The sequence below is a fragment of the Pyxicephalus adspersus genome, chromosome 5 (genome assembly GCF_032062135.1).
Source record: "Pyxicephalus adspersus chromosome 5, UCB_Pads_2.0, whole genome shotgun sequence".
Lineage (NCBI taxonomy): Eukaryota > Metazoa > Chordata > Amphibia > Anura > Pyxicephalidae > Pyxicephalus > Pyxicephalus adspersus.
In genome coordinates this window covers 142,910,414-142,933,941 of record NC_092862.1, presented here as the reverse complement: position 1 = coordinate 142,933,941, position 23,528 = coordinate 142,910,414, and the positions used below count along the sequence as shown (strand labels likewise).

Below are 23,528 nucleotides of genomic sequence, written 5' to 3'. Positions count from 1 at the left end.
GGTAGCTCTCCTTGCTGTTTCCATGGTAACAGTACGCCCTGGTAACCGGGCCTAAACACGGCCTGGGAGAGATGAGCCCCCGGATAGATGAGGTGGCGGCATCCCTGGTCAGAGAATTCCTCAGCAGGAAGGTGAGCGCTGTGTGATGACTTGTTCCAGCAGGGCAGCGGTCACTCTGAGCTTTTATAAATAGTTCCTTAAAGGCTGTCTATGAAGAATGTCAGGAAAAGTCTTTCTGTGCAGGGCGTGGGTCATTTATAGGAACCCTCCCTGGCCCTTAAAAATATTGGGGGGCATCTAAGTCACCAAGGTGAGTGGGTGAGTCTGTTATCCAAAAAATAGCCCGTAGGCATTCGCTTGGCTCATGGCTGTGTTTAAATGTTCCTGCGCCCCTTCCAGGCTACCGCTGGACCCCCCATACAAAATTATTATTATTAAACAGTATTTATATAGCGCCAACAATTAAGCAGAGCTGTACAATAAATTGGGGTTGCAAATGATGCACAGATACCGACAGTGACACTGGAGGAGGAGAGGACCCTGCCCCGAAGAGCTTACAATCTAAGGCTGCATACACACGTGCAATATTTGTTGTTGGAGAGGATCTTTCACGTTCCTTTCAAATGACTGCATGATGCATGAAGAGTGCTGTACATACATCATCATTCTGCTCTACGCAGAGGGGAGGGGGCGAACAACAGAGCGGCACCCTGCTGTGCGCTCTCCCCCTTCCTTACATTAGGATCGTTCATCGTCCGTGGACGACGAGCGCCGTACACACGCCAGATTCTTGTCCCATATCGACCCTGAGCCGATTATCGGACGTGAACCATTGCAAGTGTGTTGGTAATGGACGTTGTCTTGGTGTCACCTTTGATTCTGCCCTCCCATTTACCCCCCATATTCAGAACATTTCCAGGTCCGGTCACTTTCACCTACGCAACATCTCCAAAATCCGCCCCTACCTGTCCCCAGAGACCACCAAACTCCTTGTACACGCTCCTATCATCTCCCGTCTGGACTACTGTAACCTCCTCCTCTCTGGTATTCCACTAACCCGACTCTCTCCTCTACAATCTATTATGAATGCTGCAGCCAGACTCATCCATCCTTCCCTCCGCTCCTCTTCCGCTACATCTCTTTGTAGTTCTCTCCATTGGCTTCCATTTCACCTTAGAATCAAATTTAAGCTCCTGTGCTTTGCCTTCAAATCCCTCCACAGTTATCCACTTACATCTCTGACATGGTTAAAAAATACTCCCCCTGCCGCTCTCTCTGCTCCTCCAATGACCTACTAATGACTTCCTCACTCATAACCTCATCACACACACGGATAAAAGACTTTTCTAGAGCTGCTCCTACTCTCTGGAATGGTCTTCCTCGTCCTATTCGGCTTGCTCCTACTTTCTGCTCATTTAAAAGAGTGTTCAAAACCCATTTTTTCAAACTTGCCTACCCATCTTCTTCTGTCTGCTAAACCCTCATTACTTCCCACCACTACATATCTCCCATCCTATTGTGTGTGAAATTCCCCCACCTACTAGATTGTGAGCTCTTCGGGGCAGGGTCCTCTCCTCCTGTATCACTGTCTGTATCTGTCATTTGCAATCCCTATTTATTGTACAGCGCTGCATAATATGTTGGCGCTATATAAATCCTGTTTAATAATAATAATAAAGTGTGTACATAGCCTAAGAGGTGGGGGGAGTATTGCACACTAGGAGGGGAGAATGGGCTGTTTACCTTTATGGAGATCTGGCTGGCTGTACATCTCACCCCCTGGATGAACATGGAAGCCGATAGATACTGCTGCATTCATGGTCTGGTTAGTGCCGGGGATGATTGCAGCTCATGAAGGATTTTATCAAAACATTTTGTTCTTGGAGAGGATTTTGCATTGAGGAAGAAGTGTTTGTGTGTTACATACTCCTTACCATAGTCATATGTCATTACCACAGTCTCAGGTCAAGTTTTGGGGGGAAAGCTAATTGACCTAATTGCATGTTTTTGTAATGTTGGAGGAACCAATGCAAACACGGGGAGAACCTGCAAACTCCATGCAGATAGTGTCCTGGATGAGATTCAAACCTGGAACCCAGCGCTGCAAAGGTCAGAGTGTTAACCACTGAGCCACCATGCTGCCCATACTCCTTACCCCCCTGGAAATGCCCTTTGAGTAGATGTAGTTCTTGGGTTACATACGAGATAGGGGCTATAGGTTTGTTCTTAAGTTGAATTTGTATGTGTTTCAGAACAGGTACATTATTTTAATAATTGCAAATAGGACAGATGTTTGTCTCAACATATTATTAGGCAGTGTGGTGTCAGTTACTGTATAAAATAAAATAAAAACTTTATGGAGCCTAGACATTCATTAACATCTGGAGCAAGCTGTGCCTTATTATGCAAAAAGAATCAACTGCAGCGTTTGTCTTGGTCATTAAAAAGTTACAAGAGCTTACAAAAGAGCGCAGTCCTTATCACCCACAAACCTCAGCTGTGCTTAGCAAACTGCCCCCCTTCCCCCTCTAAGCCTCCATCCTGCACACGCGGGAGCAGGGGCCCTTTCGTATCTAGGAGTTGTCCATATGTCGGATGTCCTTAACCTGGAGACTACCTGTATTACATCTTTCTAAGCCTTGCACTTTGTCCATTATATACTACATAGATTGAAGAATGTCCCTTCTTCCTTAAAGCAGAAAAAAGTTCAATTTTTACAAACTGCAAGGCAGGGCTTTATTGCAAAAAAGGAGATGCTATGTACTGTCTGCAATAAAACATGTTTCCTTTACTGAACACTGTCATCTTCTGTCACAAATCACTGAACTGCACAACTCTGCATAGGAGGTCAGAATACCCAGCACATCCCAGCTTCCCCTGCAGCTGCTGGGACCAAATGAACTCCTGTGTACCTGCACAGCACTTACGCCATGCCAGCCCTGTCTGGAATGAAGCACCTGCCTGGTCACAACCATGTCAGGTTTATAAAATGCCAGTTCCTTGCAATAGAAGAAGTAGTATACTTACCTCTCATGGTCTCCATTTCCAGTTTATTCCAATGCTACAACCCCTCCGCAAGCCACTAAAACATAAGTCCTTCCATGCAGGGTCACTCTGCCCTCTCCTACCCCGGTGTTTCCTCGTTTAAGCTCTATCATTGTGGAATCATCATTGGGGGCAATGTGTAGTCATGTTGAAATAAACTATGGAACATGGTGGGGGGCTGCACACTACTTCTCACTTTTTCAGCATGGAACCTATTGCATATAGAGCAAACACACAATATGGCAGACACTGTGTGGCAGACTGCTACCCTGCTTCATTTCCAGGATCTGACACTTCTAGCATTCAAATTCCATGGCAAGATACAAAGTGGTGACTACACACATGAACTAAAACCCCAACCAAAGACAACAAACTGTTTCCCAGGCCTGCAGGGAGTTACTCTTAGCTCCTGTATAGGGGACCTATCTCTCCTTTACATGTCTTTGGATTTTCATATTGTGTTAATGTGTACCAATGCCACCTTGTCTCTTACTCTTTATGTTGTCTAGTGCTGTTTTATATTTTGTTTTTTGTATTAAAGGGGCTGAAGAAGACACGAGCAGCTTTGGATGAAGAACTGCCTCGCACGCAGCACAGTATCAGTAGCAGGGATGAACTGAGGAGTGTGCTACACCTGGACTTCCTGTACAAGGAAAACAAGGTAGTTACCTGTTATTGGTATGTCTAGAAGACACCTACAGGTGTCCAAATGTTCCTTTAGTCATTATCGGAGCACATGAAGGACCCTGAAATCCGGAGTGCCCTGTTATGCAAGTAGCAACCTTAATATCTGAAGTCAAGCTGTGGCCGGTCCCTGACATTCTGCTTATTTACCACCCCAATCCTAGACTGCTGTAAATATATTTATCATTAGCCCACACAAATACATAAAGACCCTGCAAACTCCATGCAAATTATGCCCTGGCCAAGATTTAAACCTGGGATCCAGCACTGCAAAAGCCAGAGTGCTAACTACTGAGCCACCATACTACCTTTATAGTAATTCAGGCAAAAGGAGCCCTGACCACGTATTGAGTGCGCACATGGATATACTTTTCAGTAGGCCAACATTTCTTTATTAAAATTAATTCTTATTAATTTTTCTGTTATATTCTAATTTTCTGAAATACTGAATTTTGAGTTTTCATTACCTGTAGGCCATAATCAGCAAAATGTAAAGAAATAAATATCACCCTGTGTGTAATGAATCTATATAAAATACAAGTTTCACTTTTTGAATTGAGTTACTGAAATAAATTATCTTTTCGATGATGTTCTAATTTATTGAGGTGTGCCTGTATGCCTGACAAGCTCATATAGTAATGGCCAAGTATTCACAAACTTCTCCAGCAAAGCAACTAAGCTACTCCAACATACCCCCTTGGTTCCCTATACATAGGAGGGAACAGAATGTAAACTCTAACACAGTCAAGTGTAAGATTTGACTAATATTGCATGCATTACAATGTAGATTTTGATTCAGGTTCCAGAGCATATAGACTTGGTTTTATTTATTATGTGTAAGGTCAGTATAGCAGCATAACAATTTTTTTTTTCACTTTTAACAGTTATCTGAGAAGCCATTAAAAACGTACCTAGAACTAATGACAAAGCACTTTCTTGAAAATTTTGAAAAAAAGAAAAAATTAAAAATGACTGGAGAAGAGAATACAGAGAACAAGTTATTTACCCAAGGACATGTGAGAAAAGCAGCTGTGATTTCAAATCTGGCTGTGTATGACATCTCAGATGACGAAAGCGGTAGCAGCTGTGCTGTATCCGAGACGAGTCACATTATAACCCACAGGTTAGTGTTTAAGGCCGACTTCACACCTATGCATTGCGATAATGGGCCTGATTTATTAAAGCTCTCCGAGGCTGGAGAGGATACACTTTCATCAGTGAAGCTGAAGGAATCCATTCCAGGAATACTGGATCTCAGTCATTTGCTATGCATATATTTTTATTCCTGGACCAGATCAATTCCAAGTTTGCTGAATCACCCAGCTTCACTGATGAAATTGTATCCTCTCCAGTCCTAGAGAGCTTTATTAAATCAGACCCAATGTGTGTACTTTTGTGTACATTACCGCAATTCTTTGGGATGCCATTTATTTCCAAGCTTTTTTTTTTTTTTTTTTTTTTTTAATGTTTTAACCTTTTTATATTTTGAAGAACATTTTTTTTATTTGTGAAGACTAAAGAGAAGGCTAGAATATGCTATAACTGTTCTCTAATTCCTGATGGTTTCATGGTCCTACACACAGGGTTGAGGACAATACATCATCACAGAAACGTTCATACTTGAAAGCATCAGGGGAGAGAAGTAAAAAAATAAACAGTATCCTGAAAAGTAGCATCTTATCATCTGATGAAGAAGTAAAGAATACAAAGGAAAATAAATGGGAGGCCACAAAGATGACAGACTTTCCAAATGAACCAAAAAGTGCCACAACTGAGATCGGGAGACCCAAATCAAGCAAAGTTTTTCGAGGGATGATGTCTGGTCCCATCTCCAGCTCTCAGGAGGTATGTGATCACTGCATAGAAAATATTATTCACCAAATCTAAAACACAGAAGTCACTGCCGTCTCTTACACTTCTGTCAAGGGCCAGAACTGTCAACTTGTCCTTCTAACATAATTCCTGTTGTCACTGTTCTCAGGCCTTAAATGTCAAGATGTCATTAGCCTTAGTATCTTTACTAACTAGTGCTGTTACTTAAAGTGAAAATAGAAAAAATCACACTTTAATCCCGCAGATCCCTCAATGGCGCTGGACCTACCCTTGATCCGGTCCTGCGTCGTTCTAGAATTCTTCTGCGCTGGGTGCCGCCATCCTCACTTCTAGTCTTTTTTTCTACGTCACCCAATACCGCACTGCACAGGTGCTAGATTGGGTGACATAGCCCGCTGTAAAGGGTTACATCATAATCTCTTTCCCCTTAGTGGAAAAAATGCCCCTTCATGTATCCTTGGAGACTCTCTGCTCCCATTTAGAGATAAAGGGATGGTGCTGTACCCCCCCCCCCCTTTTATTTTACTTTACATATACATATGAGGGTTGTTAACTGTTTTATGTAAATGTCTCTGTGCTTTAAATGAGAGCTGTTGGCAGATAAATAAGTGCACATACTTCCTGGCAACTTTTATTCTCCAATACTGCTGAATTCCGTTCTTAACACTGCATGTGACAGGATTGCAGGTGATAAAGGGTTTAGTACAATGAAGACACAAGCAGGAATGGGTACAAAGTTAAAATACTAATTTACTGGGTGAATTGTGAGATGAGGTTAAATAGCCTTTCAGCAGCCTGAATACTGTGGTGGCAAAAGGCTGCTGCCTGGGACCTTCTGGATGCTGGAAGACAACTGCTGGTGGGCACCTAAATACACTATGCTAGTCCAGCCACTAGCAGCTCTTCTGGCTATTGCTTATGATATTCATACAGATTGCAGTTGGCCATAGAAAAACTATAGTCCAATAAAAACTTTGGGTGGCCAGGATGAAGCAGGTAGGCTCCAGCAATACAATAAACTCTCAGAGCTTCTAATAACATTGACATACAGACATATAAAACGTTTATGAAAAAGTTATGTGCACCTCTAAAGGCGTATACTTTTTAAGCATGTACATCTGTGAGAGCGCCTGCAATGTAAATGGAAACCTGTAGCTGCAGGAGTCCCCTCTTGTGTAAGCTTCAACGTTGAATGTTGTCAGAGGTTACCCAGGTAATGTCTATGTATGCCCCTATTCAACAAAGTTCTTGCCAGGTGACTGTTTAGGCCTGGGAGCTGTCCCATGGAGAAAGCTACATTATTCCCATTCCCCGAAGCTATATTCCATTAAAACAGAGCTCTGGTTCTAATGAAGTAAGGAAGCTGTTGCAGGAGCACAGATTGGTGAATTTACCCTATAGGGCTCCTAAAATAGCTCCTAAGTATTTCTTATACCAAAACAAATTTTACCAAAATTTCACAAAAGGTAAAACCAATTCCTGTATATTTCTGCTCATCCATACTGACATAGTAGAACTGTTGATCATTGCTTGAATGATGGGAATTCAGAACACGCTTTCTTTTCCAGGACTCACTAAAAAAACGATCACAGAGACGATCATCCGCAACTCATGTTTCAGCACAAGTGAAACATGAGCCCCAGATAAACGGAACAATGGGGAAGACAGAAGAGCCCGTGAGTGACGGTGTTTCAAATCCAGCTCTGCAACTAGGGAAAGAATTCTCTGCTAAACTTCTGGTCTCTGCTCCGTCTAGAAACCTTGCCCTGAACTCCAGCAGTAAGCAGGACAGGCATCCCAGAATTGAACCAGAGACTGTGGACAGTACCAGAGATGCTTATAATAACTTTAAACTAAAGTTTGCTTTGGAAGGGGAGCAAGAAAAGCAGCAAAGGCCACAAAGGAAGAGTGAATCCTCCTCAAAAAGGTGATTATTCAACATTCAGTCAATTATTTAATCTATTCCATCTTTTTGATTTGTTGCTCAGCATTTAGCTCTCTTGCCTTTGCAGCGCTGGGTCCCAGGTTCAAATCACGTCCAAGACATTATCTGCATGGAGTTTGCTGGTGTTTGTGTGGGTTTCTTCCCACATTTAAAGAACGAACATGCAGTTAGGTTAATTGGTCCCCCCCCCCAAAAGAAAAAAAAATGACATTAGATTGTGAGCCCTTTTGAGGGACAGCTAGTCACATGAATATGGACTTTGTACAGCGCTGCATAATGTCAGTGCTATATAAATACCGGATGATAATAAAAGGAGAGACCAATCATTCCCAGACTGAATGTGGGGAGGTGATGACAAGGATACAGTTTAGACGGGATGGATGCGTTTTATAGGTAACCTCATTGGTTTACACTAACTTGTTGTCACAAAAGTAATGAAGTTTACAATTTGTACAAGGCAAGTATGGTTGTCAGTGTTACATTGGCAGTGTTCTTTTGATTCCCATACTCATGATATGATGATCACATCCAGTGATGCAAGTCTATATTTCTCTCACCAAACCTGTGTGGTGCAGCCACATACTTCCTGACTAACTCCAGCCTTGGGGCAGAGCCCCAATAAAATTTGTGGGGTACAAATACATGAGCACTGCAAGGACAGTGAAGATTGGTTAGGATTGATCAAGGAAATGGAGCAAAAGGGATGAATGCATGTATCCTTTAAACACTTTGTTTCTGTGTTGGTTTTGTAATTATATATGTACACAAAGCAGCAATATCGACTCCTGCTTTGTTGTGTGCTTTCTACACTGTTGTTGTGCCCTACAGATATATTTTTGCCTCTGCAAATCTGCCATACTGTTATTTGATAATAGAATATTGCAAATGATAACATCTGGTCTTCTGTACTTTTAGGAGGACAAAGACACTTGGACTAACTAACAAGGGAAGCCACATAGATGATATGAAGCTAGGTAAGCACCTTCAGTCCTCGATCACCTTTGCTGTTTTATCATTATAGTTTATATCCTGCGTAATATGTTATATAAATACTGTGTTTAGTGTAATTACTTGTGCATTGACAAAAAAAAATTATGTTCAGTAGTTTTAAAGGAGGAAGGATTATTAAAACTCTTATCTATCGGAACAGTGTTTGGTCTACACTTACAGTTTTCATTTCTTTTTTTTTTCCCCTCAATAACATAATGCTCAATCAAAATCTTTCTGAATTCATTATATACCTTATTTTAGATACATTACATCACAGCACTCTTCCTTAAAAGTGCTCTCAGCCCTAATTCTCAATGAGTGGGCTGGCTTCTGGTCTATAGGCGTGATCTTGGTAGAAGTTATGAAATTATCAAGGTGTCTCATTTAGGCTGAATGCATTTTTTATGTAGGTGACCTTAGGCGATGACAAGCCATCTAATAGAACTGAGATCCAATGAATTATAGGGACCGTATAGGGATAGAGAAGGGGTAGTCGGACTGAGGAGGAAAGGTCTACATACACCAGCAGCAGATTCCAATGCACATTCGGTGAAGTGTTCAGTGAAATCAGAGTAACCAATTTCAATAAAGGGTGAATCCTGTATGAGACTAAAACAAAGGCTGGATGTCTGCTTTAAATATATTTATATTTTTACTATTTAGAAGTGGTCTTTTTATTACCTACCCACAGTTCCTTACATAACAGATATCAGGGTGAGAGGTTCTGCATCTGACTATACTGTCAGGGAGGTAACCCCTGTTTGAGCATGCCTGTCTTCCTAGCTAGTTATTATTATTATTATTACTACTAAACAGGATATTTATAGTGCCAAAATATTACACAGTGCTGTACATTAAATAGGGGTTGCAAATGACAGAGAGATACAGACAGTGACACAGGAGGAGGAGAGGACCCTGCCCGAAGAGCTTACACTCTAGTCATCAAATCTCTTGAGATTCAGGGCTAATTATTGCTAGCATTGTAAGAACCTACATTTGATTTAGTGTCAGCCTCTTGTAGTCTCTATACATTGGAGCTCAGATTGGGACACTAAGAAGAATTCGAGCCAAAAAGCTTTGTTTCAGTGTTCATGTGCTAACACAAATCAAGCTGATCAGAGGAGGGAGCAAGAGATGATCTCCTAAATCTACTGCTTCTGATTCTGTACATCCACAGGCTGGAAAAGGGAAAAAGGCTGTATGTAATGCAGAGAAAAGCTTGGAGTTCTGTTATTTTAGTTTGTTTTTTTTTTGTCATCTTTAGATGATGTGGAAGAGGATTTATTGTCAGTCGACACTGAAGGGATTCCAGAAATCATCACACGGAATAAAGTTCAAGCAGAAGGAAGACCTATCGATTTGCAGCAAGCTGTGGTGAGCATTTATCTACACAGGCAGACTCTTACTCTGAGGCCTACACAAGGCTGTACATGCAGCACAAATACACTTCAAAATATGGACATAAAGTTAAAAAAAGACCTGGAATCTATTAAATCTGTCCCTTCGCTATTCTTTTAGTCTTGCACAGTTTTACAGGCTGCTCTGCTATACTGAAACTTTTTACTCTGATTTACCGATTTGCCGACTGTGAGCTTCTCACAATGCACATTTGAAACTGCAGCAGACAGTCCGACTTTTTTCCTTGCTGGAAGAAGTCTGGCATCATCTAGCCAATCCCTCCACATCCCGACTCACTATGGCTTGCTGATCTATTTTTTTAATTTCTTTTTTTTTTTTTCAGTATCCCATTTGGACATTTGTCTAGGGTGGTCTGTATGCAAATACGGCCTGCTTAGGGACACTCACTCCTCTAACCTACATTCATCATGGCAATTTGATATTTGCATAAACTCTTCGAAAAGCTAGCCCACTATTTGTATCAAGGCTGAGGGTTTATTACAGAAGCACTGGAGGGGGGTTGGATCCTGCAAATGCAAATTCCTCTGAATTACAGCAGTTTTCTTTTTTCTGTTTTAATGCTTATACATTAAAACTTTTTCCTGAATAACATTTGACTGCCTTGTTTAAAGTTGGAGACTAGTAAGTTAATGCCACACAAAATAAGTATAAATGGTAGTTGACTTCAATAAAATATATTGTGCTCCCCTTTCTGGGATTCCGTGTCTTCTACCTTCACTCTTTTCTAAAGCCTGTGTATTGTACCAGAATACAGTATTTATGGCTGTAGTTGTCTTTTAATGGTAAAACAATTCTACCAAATATTTAAAACAGACTAGTGAGAGATTACTCTCGCAGCTGAAATGTTTACCTGTTTACTATGCTAGTGACCCAGATTGTGGTGTGGTGGAACCATTGTTTCAGGAGGTACAGTATATGACTTCAGCCATGGGAGACAACACAGATCTGTATATAAAATGTTGTCATACAATGTCAAGTTGAGCTTAGAAAGGCCGGAAACTGTACAAAAAATCTTTCATGTTAAAAATGTCATAATATTAATCCTTCAATTATTCTGATATTACCAAATTATGTATTTGTAGGAGCTAAAAAATCTGCTGTTCGGATCTCCTCTACGGTGCTTCAGTGAAGAATGGAAAATCCAGAGCTTCACCTTCTGTAATATTGAGAATTTAAAGTACGGCTTTGTGCAGAAAAAGGTACATAGAGATCGCTTCATTTTATCTGTGTTTTTTAAAACCTGGAATTGCCAAATAAAACAACCAAAATTCATAATGCAAAGTGTTAATATTTTTTCCTTTTTGTGCTTCCCCTTCTAAAAGTTATCTTTTCTAGAGATCTGCTAATTTGATTTTACTTGTGCTTTCAAATGTCAGCACAAGTCTTACTGGAAAGGATGTAAGGCATAAAATATATAATCTAAATCTCCATCCATGAGCATGCTAAAAACAAATTTTCATCTGGGGTGAAGAAAATCCAGTGTCTGTACATGGCTTAAGAGTGTACTGGCTTCTGTTCACTTTGCTGTGTACTACATATCTGTTGCATAAACCATTACTGAATGAATTAGTAACATTTTTGATAACTTCACAACACCACCAATGCTGCACATTTTGCCTTCCCTGCAATTGTCCCCTAATTTCCCCCACTTTTGTCCTTATGGCTTGGCTGTATATGTGGAAATAGTCATATACTGATGACTATCGGGGAACAAGATGCTGTCTGGTGGTAAATTAAAGCAGGGTCCTGGTAGATAGACAGTTTTCATGTGGCCCCTACAGGCTCTCTGGAGCAAAGAGCAAATTCACTATTATATCCTGTGTGGCTCCTGTTACATCCCACTTTGTCAACCTTCAAATCGTATGAAAAACAGGGTACATGGGTACATCAACGTGCCTTTGGACCACCTGGTTTTTTCACACACTTCCGGCATGAGACCTGTTTAAATGTTGCTGTGTGTTGGGTGTAAATAAAGTTCTTTTTCTGTTTTAGGGTGGTCCCTGTGGAGTTTTGGCCGCAGTTCAGGCTTGTTTGTTAAAGAACCTTCTGTTTGGAAAAGATTCCGATACCAGGTAATGAACGTATAAGGGAAGATGTACTGTCATGTATTTTGGATAAAGGGATAATAATATGTAATATATAGGTAATATAGTTTTATACAGTGGTTTGTGCATTTTTATTGGTAAACAAAAAAGGTTTTTTTTTTTTTTTGTCTAGGCGGGTACTGCATCCTTCAGACACCCTTCGAACAAGCTGCCTGTACAGAGCCATCGCTGATATCTTATGGCGTGCTGGAGACTGTAAACAAGCGATTGTCACTTTGTAAGTACGATAGGTCTTAAGAGTTAAACTCTGAAAAAGAAACGTTAAATATGTGTTTGTGTTTTTTTTTTTTTTTAATCCGACCATGCCAAGCAAAGAAGCAAACATTTGCTGGCGTGAGTCAAATTTCCTGGTTAATGGACCTGCAGAACCACATTATGTTGCGCAGCATGCCTGTATCTATAGCAGTAAGCTTAGCTGCTCCACCCAGTCCTGATACTCTGATGGTCATTGTCTCTCAGCAGGAGCCTTGCTGCCTAATTCTAGGGGTGTGGATCACAGACAGAACACTTTCTCCTAGCCTGATTACACTACTAAAAAGTGCATGTGCAAGCATTATGCTGATCTCTTTTGCTAATATGCACATGTGTTATTACTGAAGGCAAAGCAGGTTTGAGCTTTTGAGTAGTGTTCTGTTGAAATGTAAAAGGTAGCATTAGACAAGAAATCCCCCTCCTCACAAGCAATAAAGTAAACGTTTCACCTTCATACAACCACAAATGAAAGCAGAATTATTGGAACATATTAAACACATTATATGTCAGTTTTGTAGTTCTTCTTAAATTTAGTTTTTCCACTAAAATACAAAAATCCACAACGCAAATTTCATAAATATTGAATAGGATGTTTCACTGCCACAAATTCTTAATTCTGCTATGTTATAGATCGCTGTGTTGTGGCTTCCAGGAATAAGTAAAATTAGAGTTGTTGTGGAGTCAGTTTAGGTGACACTATTGATCTTTTTGTTACAAAAAAGTCAGAAAACAATGGATTAGATGGTCATATTCTTGTGTGTTGTACTTGTGTACTTACACAGTATCAACATTTTGCTTTAGAAAAGTTAATTGTTATGTCACCAACTGTCCCTCAAAGGAGCACACAATCTAATTTCCCTACCATAACCATATGTCATTATCACAGTCTAAGGTCAATTTAGGGGAAGCCTAACTGCATGTTTTGGAATGTGGGAGGAAACCAGAGTACCCAAAGGAAACCCACGCAAACATGGGGAGAACCTGCAAACTCCATGCAGATAGTGTCCTGGCCAAGATTTGAACCTGAGACCCAGAGATGCAAAGGGCAGAGTGCTAACCACTTAAACAGTGAGCTGCCATGCTGCATTGTGACCCAACTTTTCTGCAACCGCCCAAAAACAACCAGGTGGTTACTGAAAAGTGCCAGGTGGTGCACTCAGCTAAAAGGGGCTGCAGAGAACACAGAGATTACTTTAAAACGTTTGTTGAGCATATTCAGAATTGAGCTTTTGTATTATAGAGAAAGTCCTTAAACTGTTCCCTGGTTCTCGTTGAAGGTCTTCTGGAAGGCAGCAGTTCACTCCAGCTGGGAGATATAAAGCTGATGGAGTAATAGAAAGTGTAAGATTTTTTTCATATACCAGTCAATATTTGTATATTACAGGAGATGTGTACTAAACGTTGTCTGCATCCTGTTTCTATCTCCTCATCACTTATTCTTTGAACCACTTTATTTAGTGCTTTTGGATGGATTGATAGTACATCCGTAATATGCAGAACCTTTAAAAGGTCATTTTATAATAAGATAATGAAAATGCATCAATTGCAATCTATTCTGCATAGGCATGTGTAGTAACAGAACAGAAATTTGGAATTGGTGAACATTTTTTGCTACTGTTTTTGATTGTACATTTTCTGTCTGCTCTTCCAGCTCATCCTGTACAGCTTTAACAAATATGATGATCTTTTAACTTTTCTTCAACAAAATATTCATCAGGTAAACATTTTATTTTCTTTAGCCTGTTTAGCTTTCACACTGTGGTGAGCTTTTCAGATGAACTATCATACTCTGATTTAGGTGGACATTGAAATATTTTCTTTTATTGGGTTGGACTTCAGATTTAGGAGGTTTAAAAAGGGCATAAATAATCTAATAATATGATTAGTAAGGGGTGTTGGAGGGGAACATATGATGCACAGAGAGATAACTTCTTTATAATGAGCAGCCTGCAATGATAACCTAAAATATGTGCTTGCTTACTATATACTTAATTTTCTTTTTAAAAATTCTAGTTTGAACGTGGGCCCTTTGGTTGTATTCTGCTTACAGTATCCTCTGTGTTATCAAGATCTATTGATCTGTAAGTATGATATTTCTCTACATTATTGTACATTAGTGATTCTGTAACAAGTCTGCTGTAATGTGTAAAGCATTTTAGTATGGATATGTTAGTATTTATCTGTTGTCAGTAGATGCATGGAAGTGCATAACTAGAATTATAAGATTTATATTCAGTGATTCTCGATGCATACCCTAATATTTTGAACAGCATTATAACAGACATTTTGTCTTCCTACTCACATGAAATTGTCTATTCACAGGGTTCAAAAAGACTTTGACGTTCCTACCAACTGCCTAATTGGTGCTCATGCCTATTGTACACAAGTAAGTAAATAAGATGAATCTCTTCCATTAGGGAGCCAACAAAGGTCTTTTTTGTGTTGGCTGACACAATAATATCTTGTTGCTGATGTGAACTTTAATGTTAAGTACACATTAGTGGAGTTCTTTTAATTTGGGCTTCATTTGAACTGCAGGAGTTAAATGTTTGTTTTATCCAGGGGGATGTAAAAAGCACTTCCAAAAGGTCTTCCACTGTGCATCTGGTTCTCAGCCTTTTCTCTAAGGCTCTGTATGCGTTGGTCACAGGTTCTGATGCCATCTTTACAGTGACAAACCAGCAGCATTTTTACATCCCTCTAAAAAAAAAAAAAAAAACGAATAACTCTTTGCATTGCTACTACCCTGTTTGGTTAGTAGTAGGAGGTAAAAATGCCCTGGCATCATAGGATAAATATTACAAGGTTTGTTAGTGAACTCATGTCAGTTCTTTTATTAAATATGTCTGTCTTTATACAGGAGCTGGTAAATCTCATCCTGGGAGGCAGAGCCGTGTCTAATGTGTTCAATGACATAATGGAGCTGGACTCAGGGAATGGGAACACCACCATCCTAAAAGGCGTCACCAGCCGCAGTGAAATCGGCTTTCTCTCCCTCTTCGAACATTACAGAGTGTGCCAGGTTAGTACTCTTCTCCTAGAATGCAATTTTCTTCTTGAGGAAAAACCCCAGACCCCTACCTATGAGCTGGTCTGTAGCACATGCTATAATAAGGCATACAAATGTAACCTTTTATGTTTTTCTTTAGGTTGGCTCCTATCTGAAGACACCAAAGTATCCTATCTGGGTGGTCTGCAGTGAGAGTCACTTTAGCGTCCTCTTTTGCTTGAAGAAAGATTTGGTGAGCGACTGGAGAGCAGAACGAAGGTTTGATCTGTATTACTACGATGGACTAGCAAATCAGCAAGAGGAGATCCGTCTCACCATTGGTGCGTTTCAAAATGAATGATAAAAACGTAAAGCAAATCTCTTCTGCCGCTAAAAGCTTTTCAAATCTAAAAAAATCAGCAGCGGACCTCTTTAAAAAAAAAAAAAAAACTAAAAATGTTTATTTTTTGGTTCCTCACCGTACTTAGTGGGCCATGTAGCTAAACTTCACTCCACAACATAAGCAACATTGGGAAGAATTAGAACTCCCATCATGTTTTCATTAACATAGGTTTTCCCTCAATTCCTGGTTTGCTGAAAACAATTCACTAGGCAGGAAATGAGAGAAAATCTTCAGGAACACAGACAGAAATCAAAAATCTGACTGGGATCCTATCCTTCCCTCATTCTTTTATAGAAAATCCTTTTTAATTACTGCATGTATGCGTTTGGAGAGTCCTCTCTACTGCTTTTTCCCTCTCACCGATTTCATAAATGCAAAACTCAGCTATCTATAATTTGCAGCATCTGCAGCTCTCTAGAATCTCACAAAAATCAAACTGCACATCTAAGTAAAGCAGTAAGCCAATCACACAAGCAAAACATTGGATTTGCATCTAATGCTATCCAGTTGCCATTTTGCAAGAATTGCTCAGGACAGGCTCTTTAGATTGACAACTGTGAACCATCCCTATGTATTGGTTGTCCACAGACAGCTGTTTCCCTGTTCAAATTGTGTTCTATAATACAGTCTACAAACACTTGTCACCCTACAACAATCGGTACCAAGACAAGGGTCCACCTGGTTGAATTAGCAAATTTTATGTTAATAAAAGTTGAACATTTTAATGGATTAAAAGCAACTTGATCTGTTTTAATGTTTAGTTTCTGTGAGTTAAACTGAGCCACCCTCCCTCTCCACAGATGCATTCTTACTCGTGTCATTTCATAGATGCTGGTTTGTAAACAGAGAACCCTCTTTATTGTATGAACTGAGATGGGACTTTTAGACAAACCAAGGCTCCTTCATCTTTTCTTTGTTCCTCATGTCTTTTCAGACACCTCAGGAAATTATGTAGAAGATGAAGACAATGATTTGGTTCCCCCGCTGGAGTTCTGTATCCGGACCAAGTAAGTACAGCTCATATTTACTACTTTCAGATTTACCTGTATTATACAAACCTTTATGTTTTACCTTGGAGTGTATTTATTCACACAATATATGTTTTTAGATGTGTATTATGACATCTTAATTTAAACCTACTCAAGCAAATAAGTGTCTGTAAAATGTAGTCAACTTTTTATCCTTGTCTTTTAACATTATAGTGCATATAAACTCCAACAATTACCTTGTCTTTGTTGCTTTATTTGGTCTATTTATTAATATTACACAGTATTTATATAGCACTGACAAATTACGCAGAGCTTTACCAAGTGCACCACTAGCTGTCCCTCAAAGGAGCTCACAATCTAATGTCCCTACCATAGTCATATGTCTTTAATACAGTCTAAGGTCAATTACCCTAACTACATGTTTTTGGAATGTGGGAGGAAACCAGAGTACCCGGAGGAAACCCACACAAACACAGGGAGAACTTGCAAACTCCATGCAGAGTCCTGACTGAGGTCTGCACTGCAAAAGTCAGAGTACTAACCATTGAGCCACTGTTCACTATTGAATTGTGTTTTGTTGTGTATATGTTGGGGAAGTACAAACAAATGCTCTTTGATCCTGCGAGAAATACCAAGCTGTTCTGTGGATGCTTTTTCTTGTGCTACCTCCAACAGCCCCCTCATTTCTTACATGGACTACTTAGTGATTAGATCAACCATATAAAATGGGGTGGTTGAGTAATTTAGCAAAATACAATAGGCAGAGCTAACACCAGTCAGTCCACAGGAGCTGTGCACATTTCTGGCATATCAACAGATATTTTGCTGTACTTTTGAGGTCTTTAAAGGGATATACCATGGGGGAAATATGTATATATTACAGTGACTGTATAGTGTTTTTTTTTTTTTTTTGTTTTTTTTTTTGCCTTGACCATATACTATATCTTCTGGCCCTGTTTTTCAGATGGAAAGATGCCATTGTAGACTGGAATGGGACAGACCCTATTCTTTAATGTCAGGAGCTACATCCTATGAACTGCATACAGACATTGGCCTTTAGAAAACACCTTGAGACATTCTTCATGATTCTCTATGAAATGAAGACAATTTTCACCTTTTCCCAGGAGCCTGCAACTGCCTGAAATATTACAGACTACCTGCTGCGTCAAGCAAATTTTTCAGGAAACGTCTTGTTTTTGTGGTTTTGGTTTGTATGTGTTATTCAAGCTACTTTTACAAATATCCGGGTTTGCAAAGGCATTTGGTGTACACAAAATTAATTTTTACCCTTTGTGCCTGGAGTTTAGCTTTAAATGTGACTTCCGGTTCCCAGATCCTCTGACTAGGTACACACGTGCAATAAGTGTCATTCGAAAAGATCTTTCACAATCCTTTCCAATGACAAACGACTGCACAGTGCATAAGCGAGAGCTGTACATATCACGTTATTCTGCTCTCTGGAGGAGGAGAACCATGGAACCATTGCGCTGTCTTACCTTAACGTTTATTATGTTCATTCGTTGTCGGGACAGCTTGTGGTCCTAAACATACACAGAATCCATCATGGGACAAGAATAACTTTGGAGTTTTACTAGGCCCTAATCTGGTGGGAATCTTTGGCTTCACAGCACACACAATACGAAAATATGGATGCCAGAAAGCTTTGTGGTCTGGCTCACAGTTTTATGACAACTATATGTCTATGGAGCTAAAGTGCCCTGTTGATTTGGGTGATGAAGAGTATCCAGATATGATAGCAGTATTCTCCCCAAGGTTAATTAGAAAGAATCTGCAGCCCCTGTATTGTCACCCAGTTTTTCAGTAACCACAACCGGGCACTGAAAAGTGCCTGGTGGTGTGCCCAGCTAAAAGGGGCAGGGGAGAACACTGGATATTTTTTCCCTTAGCATACAGCCAGTGTTTTCATTATTAGGGAAATCCTGGGAAATGCAACCAAAGTTTTGGAGTAAATGTCTAAGTTATCAATAGATACTTTATATGTATGTGTTGCATGTGTGGAGTTGATGTCCTATTAAGTCATCACTATGGCAAAAGGTCCAATTATCGAAAACCCTCCATCAGAGTGCCCCAGGAACCTCTAAATCCTTGGTTCTTAATATGCAAATACCGACATCCATCCTGATATGTTCTAGCACATCCACCAGCAATTCAAAGGCCCCTATTGGCCGCAAAGGATCAGAACATTGATCTGAAGAACATTCCAAATTCAGACGTAAGAGTTGCAGATGAATTAAAGCTTATTGGGTTTCCTGGGGTTGGGAGTTCTTGGGAAGCCTGGAGGATTAACAATGATTTGTGAAGGTTTGATCTTTTTGCTGTAGTGAAAGATTTCCTTTTATTGTTCTGTTCACTCTGTAAATACTATCCTTAAAATGTTTTTTATTTTCTATTTTTATGACTATTTTTACTTGTATTTAAAAATATAATTAAAACTAAACAAGAATTCAAGGTTTCTACTTGTTCTGGTGTGTTTGCATTATGTAGCTGGTGTCCCAGAATGAGTCCTCATGGGGCTACCTGTTTTTAATATTTTCTCATCCACTGAGGGACACGGGAAGACTTTTATCTTTGAGTTACTGCCACCCTGGCTTGTTGCTGGCAATTTAAAAAAACTTGTAGGTCAGCTCAGGATAACTCTTCCTATTACCTGCCACAGTCTTCACCGTATAGAACTGCATACCAAACCTGCCTCTGCACAACATAACGGATAACTAAAGATTCATTTTCAAGAATTCACAATCATGCCAGTCATTATTGCAGAAAGGGATAGACAATGTCACTTCTACAATTATTTCTCTTACCTCTGGGTATCCGGCAATGCGCAGCACCAGCTTTGGTTGTTAATATTATTGTTGCCAGGACATCCGGCATTCCTGGCTTCCTCCGCACATACCATAAATGAATGAACTCCCACACAAAAGCCCAGCCAGTCAAGATGGCAAAAGATTCCAAAAAAGTGAAGAAAGACGACAGGGGCGCCCTGTGATGGGACAGGTGAGTAAGGCAGGGTTTAGTTCTGCTTTAAAAATCCAAACAATTCTAGCAATTGGCTCAAAATATCACAAGCAAACTTGTTTATAATGTAATTTATTAGGAGAATGCCAAAACTGTGCAAAGCTGTCAGCAAAGCAAAAGGTGTCTACTTTGAAGAAGCTAAAACATAAAAACACTTTCTGTTTCAGACAAAATTCCATATGTGTTTCTTCTTAGTTTAGATGCCATCAATATCAATCTACAATGTAGAAAATAGTAAAGTGCATTAAATGAGAAGGACTGTCCATACTTTTTACCGGCTACACATATGTATATATATATATATATGTATATATATATATATATATATATATATATATATATATATATATGGCACTTTAATGCTCTTGAACGGAATTCAGCAACACCCCAGCATTGCAGTGCACATGTCATGTGGTACGGCATGCTCTGTTGTAAAAAAAAAAAAAAAAAAAAAAGGCTTATGCATGTTTTTGGGTCCATTGCCCAAAGTAATTAAAATAATTGTGTTTCCTTACTGCTAGGCTTATGAGGAAATCAATGTCCATTAACACAGCCGGAATCTGCAAAAATCTCAATCCATCCTTTTGAGTGAACTTTGTATTAATCCATTCAAGTCTGTACTAAAATTACATTCTTGGGGCTCTATAAAATAGGAAATCTGACCTTTGAACATTCCCTGGTGGGAATCAATTACTGCCACTGAAACTCATGGACCTGCAAGATTCCAACCAGTGAATGTCAGATTCCCTGCTTTATAAATAGAGCCCTTGAAGTGTTCTATTTCTACAGCCTTAATACAATAAATGGTGACCCGTCCCCCTTAAACTAGGTACACACTTGCAATAATTATCGTTCAAAATAATAGCACGATTATTTTGAACGATCGTATTGTGCACAATTCTGTACATGTTGTAACAATAAGATCGTTCAAATATAATCCACCAATAGTGTACACACGCTAGATACGATCATTTGAACGATGCAGGAAGTGACATGTAAAGGAGAAAGTGTACTGCAGAAACATTCACGATCACTGAACGACCGTACACACAATAGATGGTGAACGATCGTCGATCGTCACTCAATCAGATCTGCCGGGGCGGTCGTTTGTTTCCAGCGACAATCTTCGTTCGTTGGTCAGTCGTGCACTTTTTTTAACAATTATTGGATAATCAGTCGTTAGTAGTTTATTTTCAATGATATTTATTGCAAGTGTTTACGCAGCTTAAGTATCCCTCTTTGAAGAATACCACAACCGTTTTGTTTGCAAACACACCTTTTATTTTCATCTGTTTATAAATGGATCCAGGAGTTTGCAGATGTGAAATGTTCAGAGAACCGACAGAATTTCCTAATGCTACATTTGTATTGAATTGATGCACGCTTTTAGACTAATTGGTTTCCTAACATGCATAATAAAACAGAACACATCTTAAACACTTAGTAATTGAAGTCATATTTCTTGGCCCGCTGTGAGACGGCTTTGGAGTCACTTGCTAGGACACACCGGGTGCCAGGAGCCACTCCGACTGCTGGATATAAATTAAAATAAGCTTAGTATAAAAAGCTGAATCATTTATTATATGATAAGTGAGACCTTTTGATGTGCAATTTATAACCTTCGCTGAGTATCATGAGCGGATCTTCTTCTCCAAGTGCCATTAAATAATATTAAAATGTATTTCCCTGCAGCCTTTCATAAGATCAAAGTTTAGTGTGTTATTTAAATCACAGAGATGTCAGCCTGAGAGGACAATTTGCGGGGTGATAAGGCAGCAAGGTGTTTTAAATTGGGCACAGCTACTTTATTTAAAGGGTGGGGGTTGATACCTAACATTAATATTATTACACAGTATTTATATAGCGCCAACATATGATGCAGAACTGTACAAAGTCCGTAGTCATGTCACTAGCTGTGCCTCAAATCTAATGTCCCTACCTTAGTATATGTCTCTATTACAGTCAATTAGGGGGAAGCCAAATAATCTAACTGCATGTTTTTGGAATGTGGGATGAAACCGGGGTACCCGGAGGAAACACACACAGACAGGGCGAACCTGCAAACTCCATGCAGATAGTGTCCTGGCCGAGATTCGAACCTGGGACCCAACTCTGCAAAGGCCACCGTGCTGCCCTACAATATAATTATTAATGCAAATTATTATTATTATGATTATTACCATATTATGCAGCGCTGATTCAAATATTTTATTGTGCACAAATATTATCCTTCTGTGCATGTGCAGTCTTACTTTTAATGTGTGTTTGTTACCTTTAACAGTAGGAATGCTAGAAGTAACCTAAGAAGAAAGAACAGACAACGGAGGATGCAGAAGGGTTTGGGGCGGAGGGAAGAGATATGGACCATCACAGGTTATACATGAGGCAGTGTATAAGGAATACAAGCGCAGGTAACACATTTTGAACATATGAGGTATCCTTAGGTATCACATCAATGTAGTTGTAAAAGCAAATAGCACACCTATATATTACAGGTAAAACTAGTTAGTTCTTCCATTAATCTTACATTTGGGACCATATTCTTCTGGTAGGAGTGAGAGTGTTTCCAATTCCGTGAAATAAGTGACTTTGCAATGTTGAAAAGAATAGATTATTTCAGTTTACTAAACCTGATTTATTAAAGCTCTCCAAGGCTGGAGACAATGCACTTTCATCAGTGAAGCTGGGTGATCCAGCAAACCTAGAATGGATTTAATAAAAGTTAGCAAATGTTTTCAATCTTGGACCAGATCCATTCCAGGTTTGCTGGATTACCAAGTTCACTGATGAAAGTGTATTCTTTCCAGCCTTGGAGAGCTTTAATAAATCAGGCCAATTGTGCTTAGAATGATTCCTATGTATTCCTTTTTAATATATATAAATGTATTTACACTCAAGTATGCATATACAAGTAAACTCTTATTTCATACTAAAGTTTTACATATCAGGACAAAATAAAAAATCATTTGGTTCTTAGCAAGTTCTAAAATTATTAAAATCTAACATTGAGAGTAAAACAATTTACTGTGCTGATATTTGTTAATGTATCCAAAATAAGAAGCCATGAGTGAATACCTACCCCCTATGTACAGCCCATGATTCAATAATTGTAGAACATCTTTGGCAGCAAGTCATCGTTTTCTGGATGACTTTATCTGTCTTACACATTGTTGTGGATGAATTATGTCCCATTCCTAACATTGCACCAGTTCACTAAGGTTTGCAGGAATTCCTTTTAACACAGCTCTCTTAAAGGGGACCTAAACCTAACATTTTTACATAACTTTTTTTTTAAGTGCAACACCTTTTTTAACTTTTTAAAAAAAAAAAAAAAACAAGGTGCAGCACCTCCCCTTTCTGTGTTGATGGCTGCTGTCTTGATTGAGTGCAAAGCCTGCCAGGATTCCTAGGTCACACATCCCAGGGCCTCTGGCTGCTCCTTCTGCGTATGCCCTGATCTCAGCTCTTTCAGTATTGGAAATAAAAAATTGCTGATCTAACGCATGTGCAGTAAGATTGGCAATCTTTTTCCCACCTACGACACCTGATCTCACACCTGTGCAGTGCGAGACTGGATGAAGTAGGAAGAAAAGGGAAGAAGATGTCCTTTGTGCCGGGCCAAAGACCAGGACACCGCGGAACCCAAAAGAAAGGTGTGATTTTTTTTTTAATTTAGTACCCCTTTAAGGTCTCACTACAGATGGACTTTGGGCATTTTCAAAACCTTGAATCATTTCATTTTCAGCCATTATGTTGTAAGCTTTAGCTATCACAAAAATGGCTTCATTGGACTCCAGAATACTTTAGTATACAGTGGAGTTCATGGTTGACTTAATGC

At 39.5% G+C, this 23,528-nt stretch overlaps 1 protein-coding gene across 1 annotated transcript; it reads left to right on the top strand.

The window, feature by feature from the left end:
• MINDY4 (MINDY lysine 48 deubiquitinase 4) lies at positions 1-19,127 on the top strand. Its single transcript, XM_072412982.1, has 18 exons — positions 1-131; positions 3,587-3,706; positions 4,614-4,852; positions 5,313-5,574; positions 7,131-7,489; positions 8,423-8,481; positions 9,762-9,871; positions 10,999-11,115; positions 11,909-11,988; positions 12,134-12,238; positions 13,551-13,614; positions 13,925-13,990; positions 14,287-14,354; positions 14,596-14,659; positions 15,134-15,295; positions 15,423-15,603; positions 16,600-16,672; positions 17,619-19,127. Exons 1-18 carry the CDS (start codon positions 72-74, stop codon positions 17,665-17,667), a joined length of 2,238 nt encoding a protein of 745 aa, XP_072269083.1. The 5' UTR covers positions 1-71; the 3' UTR covers positions 17,668-19,127.
• The last annotated feature ends 4,401 nt before the right edge of the window (positions 19,128-23,528 follow it).

Excerpts from the sequence above, each read along its gene's own strand:
- MINDY4 (XM_072412982.1), top strand. The coding sequence starts at position 72 with ATGAGCCCCCGGATAGATGAGGTGGCGGCATCCCTGGTCAGAGAATTC. Across the intron at positions 5,575-7,130 it reads CCATCTCCAGCTCTCAGGAG|GACTCACTAAAAAAACGATC; the intron begins GTATGTGATCAC and ends TTTCTTTTCCAG. Across the intron at positions 12,239-13,550 it reads AAACAAGCGATTGTCACTTT|GTCTTCTGGAAGGCAGCAGT; the intron begins GTAAGTACGATA and ends TTCTCGTTGAAG.